Raw genomic sequence first — 9,816 nt, 5'->3', positions numbered from 1 at the left:
ATATATATATAAAAAAATATATATATATTTACAATTGTGCCTTGACATCAGCCCTTTTAATAATCATGGTTTCCTGTGACAAGATAATGATGCCCACATGATTCAGAGGTACGTTTCTTTTAGAGTTTTTATCAATATCTCATGGATTTTATGTCATAGATTCATGCATCCAAGTGTATAATTTTCAAAATTTACTGTGACTTTTAAAAGTATGTATGGTTTCATCCACAGGTGATCAAGCTGCCTTTGTTTTATGTTACAGGGCAATGATAGCGTTGTTAAAGGCCCCTGAAGTAGCCCGTGGATCAAACACCCGTCACTCAGGTGTGAGTTATTACACCTGTGCTGAAAATGCACCGGTCGTGTGCAAGTGCACTACAGCTGCAGTTCCCTGCGCATGATCCTCCCGACCAGCCCTGTGTGTCCAAAAGGAGGATCTGTGACACTTTATTCAGTTAGGCAAGTGTCAGTTCTTTAACACCATCTGGATGGATTATTTCCATGCTTCTCAGCCTGTGAGGTCTTTATAATGGGAAGTAGTTCTGGCAAAGTGTTACCCGAGCCCTCCAAAAATGGATGTTTTTCTCTTATCAACTCTGTTGTGAACTTCAAGAAACAAGAGACTGACAGGGAAAAGTGTGACGAGAAACAACAAGCTTGGTTTTGGAGGAGGAGAAGCAGCAGAAGAGCTTCCCGAGAAGGAATAACAGAAGGAGTCAAGGAACTGGTTCATCTGGAGGAGAGGATGAGGAATCCTAATGCAAAGTTTCGTGCAAAGTTTGATCCACGCGTCACAGCGAGGTAGGCCTACTGATGATGTGCGTACTTTGAGGTCAGAATAGCATACTACTGCAAAAAATAGAATGAGCAGTGTGTAGAATTGAATTGTGTATTTGTAATGATAAATTTGAGCAAAAATATTGTTTTATACACTACGGTTATAGTATGCGGTTGGTAAGATTTTTAAAAAATATTTTTGAAAGAAGTACCTTATGCTCACCAAGGCTGCGTTTATTTATGAAGTAAAAACAGTAATGTTGTGAAATATTATTACAATTAATATTGTAATATATTTTAAAATGTCATTTTTATTCCTGTGATGCGAAGCTGAATTTTGTCACATGTTCCCTCAGAAAACATATACTTTATTTATTTTTTCACAAACAGAATTTTGCAAGAATCTTTTTTCAACAACAATTCACAACAAAAGTGAACACAATTGTAAGCTCCAAATAATTTGACATGGTGCTGCATTGCACAATGCACTTTTAATTTTCATTGTGACAAATTAATTAGTGATAATCTCAGCTGCAGTTTGTTAAATCTTTTTCCTTAATCAAGTCTCACTTTTTGTTTGGACTGCCAGTAAATAAGACACTACATTCTAGAATTATCATTTTATAAAAGAACTATATGCCTCTCAGTGAATTAAACATTGATGTAATGAGATGATGATGTGACAGATATAATGAGGTCATTTGATTGACTGCTGTTGGTCATTGTCATGTAACATTCACTTGCAATTCTTTGATAAATAGTAGCCAGTATTCAGTGTACACGAAGTATGCAGTAGATAGGAAGCTAGTATTCCATTCCTACCATAACCTTTATGAAAAATTCTTGACAATGCCATAAACTTAATTACTTTAGACTGGATGACAGAATTAAGATATCAAACACGACATGTCAATTAAAGATCTTTGCTATAATGAAACGCTTTATCATATGTATTAGTTTACCAGTGCCACTCTCAGCATTTAATATCAGGCTAAAAGTAATAATGAAATGTAATTTATGAAATAATGAGATGTAATTTAATTTGATGCATCCAATTACAGCAGCACAGTAGTCTATCATAGCAGATGCTTCAGTGTTCAACAGGGTTAATATAGTTAACTAAAACTAAAACCATAAAAAAAAAAATTACTTGAAATAAAATAAATTATAACTTCACTTAAATCACTTAATTATAAATCACTATAATCACTAAAACTTATTTTATTTCAGCTAGCTGCCACGGAAACATTTCTCATTTTAATTTAGTTTAACATGTACTAAAATAAAACTGAAATAACAATGAATAAATTATTTAGGCACATATTTTTAAAAAATGACAAAAACAAAATTAGACTTTAAGTAAGAAAAATATATATTAAAAAAGGATCTATTATGCTTTTTTAAATGTTCAACTTTCTTTAGTGTGTAATGTTGCTGTTTGAGCATGAAAGAGTCTGCAGTTACAAAGCAAGTCACTCCATAATTAATTATTCTCTATGTCAGTGCGCACTGAACACTCTGAAACGCCTCCATCGTAGTCTTGAGTTTTCTTCCGGGAATATGAACCTGTCACAATATTCCTCATTTAAATAATTCCTGCCAAAGACATATACAAAATAAAAGGCGTTAGGCTGTGTTAGCACTGTGTTGAAACTCAGTTATGGTAAGGGGTGTGGCATTTCTGAAACACATTCGAACCGGTTGACCAATCACAACACACTGCTCCAGCCGACCAATCAGAGCTCATTGCGCTATTCAGAAGGAGGGGCTTAATAGAGACAGGAACTAAACAAAGCGTTACTGACAAAAACAAAAAACAAAATCAAGACTAAAAGGGCATTATATGGCCTCTTAAATAAAAACTCAATGAAAAATAACACTAGTGTGTATATCTGTTCTAGGTATGACATCAAGGCTCTGATAGGCTGTGGGAGCTTCAGCCGTGTGGTTCGTGCTGAGCACCGGCGCTCGCGTCAACCCTTCGCCATCAAACTTCTGGAGGTCAAAGGTCGTGAGGGTCACGAGGCCTGTCAAGCAGAGCTCGGTGTCCTGCGACGGGTGAACCACAGCAATGTCATCCGCCTGGCTGAGGTGTTCGAAACGCCACATCGCGTCTATCTGGTTCTGGAGCTGGCCACGGGAGGAGAGCTCTTGGAGCGCACGGTCGCCCGAGGAACCTTCAGAGAACGGGACGCCACCAAAGCCTTGAAGATGGTGGCCAGCGGGCTGTGCTATCTCCACTCTCTGGGCGTCATCCACAGGGACCTCAAACCGGAAAACCTACTGTACTACCACCCGGGACAGGACTCACGCTTGATCATAACAGACTTTGGGCTCGCTTGTTGGGACAAGACACCGGCCTCCTTTCAAAGCAAGGGAGATACAAGTGTTTCAACTCACGACACAAACTGCGTCTCGTCCTTGAGCACTGTAGACTTTGAGAAGAGCCGTCAGAGTAAAGACTGGGCTGTGAGGACACTCTGCGGTACACCGGAGTACTTGGCCCCTGAGATGCTGGCTCAGAGACCCTGTGGCAGCGCTGTGGACATGTGGGCGCTGGGCGTCATCACTTACATCGTGCTGAGCGGATCGCTGCCCTTCGACCAGAGCAGCCGACCGAGGCTCTTCAGGGCCATTCTCAGGGGCAGCTTCAGTTTCCATGGTGATGTGAGTGGCACAATACCTTTCCTCACAGTTATCTCACAAGTAGTACAAATGCACACTTTCAGTGGCCTAAAAAGTATTTGGACACATAAGACTTGGGATGCACTGATGGCTTATAACTATTGGCCGTTTTACAACATTTAGAGGTTATTTTTGCTAAAAAAATATTTTTTAAAACAACATTATTTTACCCAGAGAAATTTTTTTGATTATGCAACAGACGTTACACATTATACTATATTACTCAGTGCCTTCACGCAGTTAATTAATAAACTACCGGTTTGTTATATCTGCCTTTTTCATGCTATAAGACATACTTAAAATTGTCTGAATCTCATTGCATTAGATTACAAAAGATCAAACCAGATGCAGCTTTAAGTAAAGTGTTACCAAATTTTATATCACGATTTAAGAGACGTTTTCAAAAACATAAACCAAGCTTACCGACCCAAAACTGTATAAATTCCGTTTTAAAGCCATAATGACATTTAATACGTTTTTAACTGACCAAGTGTATGCAAATACTTTTTGGGGCAACTATGTTGTGGTATATTTATATTTTCTTTGTGTACTTTGTTCATGATCTTCATAATCAAAATTGAGCTTGTGATGGCCTAACTAGAACACCAGCACTTAGACACCTGGAATGAACCAGGGCAATGAAACATTCAGCCGAGTGTAAAGTAAAGGGCAAACAGAGTTTGTGTGTGTGTGTGTGTGTGTGTGTGTGTGTGTGTGTGTGTGTGTGTGTGTGTGTGTGTGTGTGTGTGTGTGTGTGTGTGTGTGTGTGTGTGTGTGTGTGTGTGTGTGTGTGTGTGTGTGTGTGTGTGTGTGTGTGTGTGTGTGTGTGTGTGTGTGTGTGTGTGAAGGTGAAATCTGGTCACCTGTGTAAACAGCCACCAGCTACCTGACTTATGTCTCGCCCACCAACAGCACGTCAGCTTGCTTTGTCTCAAGGGTGTGTGTGTGTGTGAGGTTAGAGGTGGTAATCAGAGAGGAAGGAGAGGGGAGAGGAGCTTCACCACAGGGCTTTTATCACCTTTAAACTGCAAACACACACAGACGCACACATTTCTTTATCACTTTCAACCCCCAGAGCTGTGAAATTATGGGTGCAATAGGACAATACAATAGAAGCTCTTTATAACCCTGCTGCTCAGAGACAGTAATCAAGCACATGAAGGAATTATTATTGTTATTTATGTTATATATATATATATATATATATATACATATATATATATATACAGTATATAGTACTGATGGACTACTGAGTCACAATATAACAGGTAGTTGTAGAGCAAGACTATAATAAATAGGTTAATATCCACCGTGTCTTGCCTTTTCACAGATACACAGGCTGTAAAGCCACAGTATCGCGGTGTATCTTAATTGAGTTTGCATTTAAACTCAGACCATTTGACTCATTTGGTTATTTGCATGGGTATTTATTGTCTTCATACCTGTGTGTGTGTGTGTGTGTGTGTGTGTGTGTGTGTGTGTGTGTGTGTGTGTGTGTGTGTGTGTGTGTGTGTGAGTTGGTAATCATCACGTTGTGGGGACAAAATGTCCCCACAAGGATGGCAATATCCGAAATCCTTGTTCGTGTGGGGACATTTTTTGGTCCCCATGAGGAAAACGGCTTATAAATCAAAAAAGTGATGTTTTTTCGAAAATGTGAAATTGCAGAAAGTTTTCTGTGATGGGTAGGTTTAGGGGTAGGGTTAGTGTAAGGGGATAGAATATACAGTTTGTACAGTATAAAAATAATTATGTCTATGGAAAGTCCCCATAAAAAATGAAAACACTACGTGTGTGAGTGTGTGTGTGTGTGTGTGTGTGTGCGTGCGTGCGTGCGTGCGTGCGTGTGTGTGTGTGTGTGTGTGTGTGTGTGTGTGTGTGTGTGTGTGTGTGTGTGTGTGTGTGTGTGTGTGTGAGTTGGTAATCATCACGTTGTGGGGACAAAATGTCCCCACAAGGATGGCAATATCCGAAATCCTTGTTCGTGTGGGGACATTTTTTGGTCCCCATGAGGAAAACGGCTTATAAATCAAAAAAGTGATGTTTTTTCGAAAATGTGAAATTGCAGAAAGTTTTCTGTGATGGGTAGGTTTAGGGGTAGGGTTAGTGTAAGGGGATAGAATATACAGTTTGTACAGTATAAAAATAATTATGTCTATGGAAAGTCCCCATAAAAAATGAAAACACTACGTGTGTGAGTGTGTGTGTGTGTGTGTGTGTGTGCGTGCGTGCGTGCGTGCGTGCGTGTGTGTGTGTGTGTGTGTGTGCAGCTTCACAATGCATCCATATGAAGTCTTGTGTGCTACAGGCAATCACCTCTTTAATAAACATGTTTTAATTTCCAAATTTAATGAATTTTGATATGATTTTTTTTGTAGGACGTAAAGTCCATCTTGAGATCGTAAAAAAAGAGAAATAAAACTGATTAAATAGCTGAAGCTTAAAAAAAAGATCCCCTGAAAAACATTACTAGATTAAATAAAATGTTATATTATTTAATAAACAAAAGTACTGACATACATTGTTTTGGTATTTAAAAGCTAATTTTATTCTTTTTTAATTCACATTTAAAAAAAGAAGGGAAAAAAAAGGTAACACTTTACAGTGGCCTTGTCACACATTACATGTAGTTACTATAGTAATAACTGTAAATTATGGATAATTACATACAATATATGAAAACATCTTATTTTAAATACTGGCAAAGAATAAAAACTACACAAGAACTTGGAATGTGCAGTTTTGTTATTGATTTGCTCACAGTTTTTCATTTGCATTCTATTTTTAAACCCTGCGTCTACTTATATTTCCTGTATATTAATGTTAAAGTTAATCAAAAGATCTCGCAGCGGCGACACACTGTGTGCTGAACACACCTGATCATTTACTGCAAATGTATATTTAGCGCATCTCTCTCATTTAATACTACAGATGATACTCACACTTACTAATGACTCTGGAGAACGCTACACAACAAAGTTTAAAAACAGCTTGAAATAAGGACTGAACCTTTTTTTCATTAAAGCCTCATTGCAGAATTCATTTTTTATCTGCGCCTCAAAGTGAATTCAAATGCTGTGCTTTGGTGTGTAATTAGAAACCAGCCGGCCATCCTTTATAGGTTAAACACATGCAGGCACGCAGCGCACGGACCCATGTTTCTGCGCAGATATATATTTAACCGCATGAATACACAATCACTCTGCTGGACAGAATGATAGATTGAGCCGCAGAACACCAGAGGTAGTTGTTCGGCTCTCACTATGTTTTATTGTTGTCAGATTTCTCTCTTTTCCTTGATGAAATTGTTGGATTCTGTACTTCATTTGACACAGACCACAGCAAGACTAATGCACCTTAATGTTTTCTTGTAAAACTCATACACACTTTCTTTTTTTTTTTAATGTGTTTCTGTGTGTTTGAATAAAACTTGCTCTTTAAAATCCATTTGTCAGCAACAGACTTGCTATTGTCAATTTCATGGCTGATTAATTGTCATTACTGGATATGTATGTGTGTGTGTGTGTGTCTGTGTGGTCCTGGTAATCCCTACATTGTGGTGACAAAATGTCCCCAGAAGTGTAGCAATAGCAGTCATCTTTGACCTTGTGCATTCTCAGAAAAAAATGGTACAAAAGCTGTCACTGTCCGGGACAGTACCCGTTAAAAAGGTTGTACCATTTAGGTAGACTACTAATATGTACCTTTTTGGTACCAATATGTGCCTTTGAGGTACAAATATGCACTCTTTAGGTACAAAGGTGCACCTTTTGAAAGGGTACCACCCCAGTGACAGCTTTTGTACCTTTTTTTCTGAGTGTGGGGACTTTTCTTTCTTTCTTTTTTTGGTCCCCATGTGGAAAACAGCTTATAAATCAAATTATGTTTTTTGAAGATGTAAAAATGCGGAAAGTCTTCTGTGATGGGTAGGTTTAGGGTTAGGGACTGGAATATATTATTCAGTATAACAATCATTATGAGTATGGAAATGGCTTCTCAGATACCAGAGATGGTTATTAACTCTTTCAAATTAGCGGTGAGTCACAGATTCAAAACCGGTGACATTTATTGACTAATGTCTTCACATTCAGACTGCGACGAGGCGAAAATGGCAAGTTGTATATCTAATGCAGCTTAAGAGGCAGAAGCGTCGGTAGCACAGGTCAGACGACAGGCGGTCCGGTCTCCATTCAGGCAGAATCTGTGTGTGTGTGTGTGTGTGTGTGTGTGTGTGTACTCAGTGACATTTACAGCCGTAGATGTGCTGTGTTGGTTCTCAGATCTGTGATGATTTGATGCTGTTCTGAACACAGACTGAATGCAAAAACAGCAATGAATGGAAAGTAGTGTTGGTTTTCATGCAGGAAAAGTGTGGGCTGGAGGGTTTGCTGGACTGAGCTACAAAGTTGAGTTACTGATTCAGAGATCAGTATAAGGATTCTGATAAATATATTTCATTACTTGGAGTCTTTTCGAGGCCATTGAATCACGCTCAGATCTGTAAAACATTCTCTCCGACAATTGGTGTTAATCGAAAAATGTCCTTTTTTATTTGAAGGGGTTATTTCGAGCAATAAAATATTCCTTGAGACAAAAGATTATGAAAACATACTGTTACTTTCACAACTCAAAACTTTCCTGGCTAGGTTTGTTTGTTATGTAATATATATCCACTATTCGTATATATAGCGGATATAAAAATTCTGCACAAATGAAGCAAAGATCATATTGTTAGTTGTGCACACTTATGCAGTTAGGTTATTTCAATGGCATTACATATAGGTTCTAGGTTGTAATTTTTATTAGATATTATTTGTCTTTGTTTCGTTTTTTTTTTACATCAGAAGAACCAGCTGTTTTAACAGCACTGTAAAAAAAATGTTCACTCAACTTAAATTTTTTTGTTATCTTTTTGCTTTGATTCAGTTAAGTTTTATTTACTTAATCTACTAAGTATTTCAACTTAAAAAGTTTAGTTGACATAGTTAAAATAGTTGACCCAACAACTTATTTCAAGTAACCTGGACTAGTAAAGTTTAGTTGAAATACGATAACTTACATTTTCAAGTTATCTGTACTAAATTGTATGGTCATTGAACTCAATTTGGATTTATATGCACTGTATTTGTTTTAAATAAACATTTTTTTTATTATTATTGACCTTAAGCTTTTACTGTATGGCACATTTCAATGTATTATTATTATTATTTTAACATGCAACTTCATTTTACTGATGACCACTATGGGACCACTATGACCACTATGTATTATACTGACAAACTCTCAATATCTCTCTTTCAGCCATGGAAATCAGTCTCTACATTGGCCAAAAGCTTCATCGGTCACCTCCTGACCCTTGAGCCCGAGCACCGCATGACCGCTGAGGAAGCTCTCAAGCATCCGTGGCTGGTCAGCATGGCAGCCTGTTCCTCTAACAAGAACCTACACCGCTCCATTTCCCGAAACCTCCAGCGGCGGGCGTCACGGGCCTCCTCTCGCTGCCCCAGCTCGGGCTCTACTCCTGGGTCACGGACATCGATGAGGTCCGGGTCACGGCCAGGCTCTGGGCCACAATTACAGCGACAGGTCACAGTGCCTGAAGATCGCTGCTTAGGATAGGGTCAAGTTTTGGACCCAGTGGACAAGATTTCTATGTGAGAGGCCCAAAGTGCTGTCACTCATTTCACATGTGAAAGACAAAAAAAAACAGCCTGTTTAATTCTGAAAATCGTCAATGACTAACATTATGATTGGACCTCCAGGAACAAAATTGAGGGATTAAAAATGTACATGATCCCTGAAAACTTGTAGATTAACTTTAATGCAGACCGTTATTTAAAGGTATATCATCATACGCACCCATACTAATATATTTATGATGCATTTGTGCTGATAGTCTCTTCTGTGATCTCCTACTCATGATGAACAGCGAAGGAGTTTAAAGTCTCCTCTATAAAAAGAAAAGCACAGATCAGCACCTCTGCTCGCTTCTCCCACATTCATTCCTTCATTAATCAGATGAGGATGAGCTGATTATATAAACTCACTATTCTATTTTAAAATATACATTTTTCACCCCTGAAGAATCGCGCACCGGACTGAAATGCAACCGGAAAGGGAGTGTAACCTCAAATGGTCTGATATGCAGATTTTCTGTCCTGCTTTTCTTCATATTACTGTTTTTACCCCGCAAAGACTCCCTGCAGATTGATTGTGTGAAGAAATTAAGACTTTTATTCAGCAATGGATGCATTAAATTGATCAGCTGAAGACTGGAGTAATGATGCTGAAAATTCAGCTTTGCATCACAGGAATAAATTACATTTAATACAGTAATTTAAACTGTAATAATAT

The 9,816-nt window shown here is 38.3% G+C and overlaps 1 protein-coding gene across 1 annotated transcript; it reads left to right on the top strand.

Annotated features, from left to right (window-relative positions):
- Positions 1–266: 266 nt before the first annotated feature.
- LOC308706846 (serine/threonine-protein kinase H1) lies at positions 267–9,262 on the top strand (the record flags this gene model as incomplete). The annotated part of the gene is made up of 4 exons (XM_081392712.1): positions 267–324; positions 513–801; positions 2,679–3,444; positions 8,764–9,262. The coding sequence occupies 4 exons, from the start codon at positions 267–269 to the stop codon at positions 9,079–9,081; spliced, it is 1,431 nt and encodes a 476-aa protein (XP_081248838.1). The 3' UTR covers positions 9,082–9,262.
- Between the last annotated feature and the right edge of the window lie 554 nt (positions 9,263–9,816).

This window comes from Scardinius erythrophthalmus (genome assembly GCF_964197995.2).
Source record: "Scardinius erythrophthalmus genome assembly, chromosome: 18".
NCBI lineage: Eukaryota > Metazoa > Chordata > Actinopteri > Cypriniformes > Leuciscidae > Scardinius > Scardinius erythrophthalmus.
This window is presented reverse-complemented; position numbering and strand designations above follow the sequence as displayed.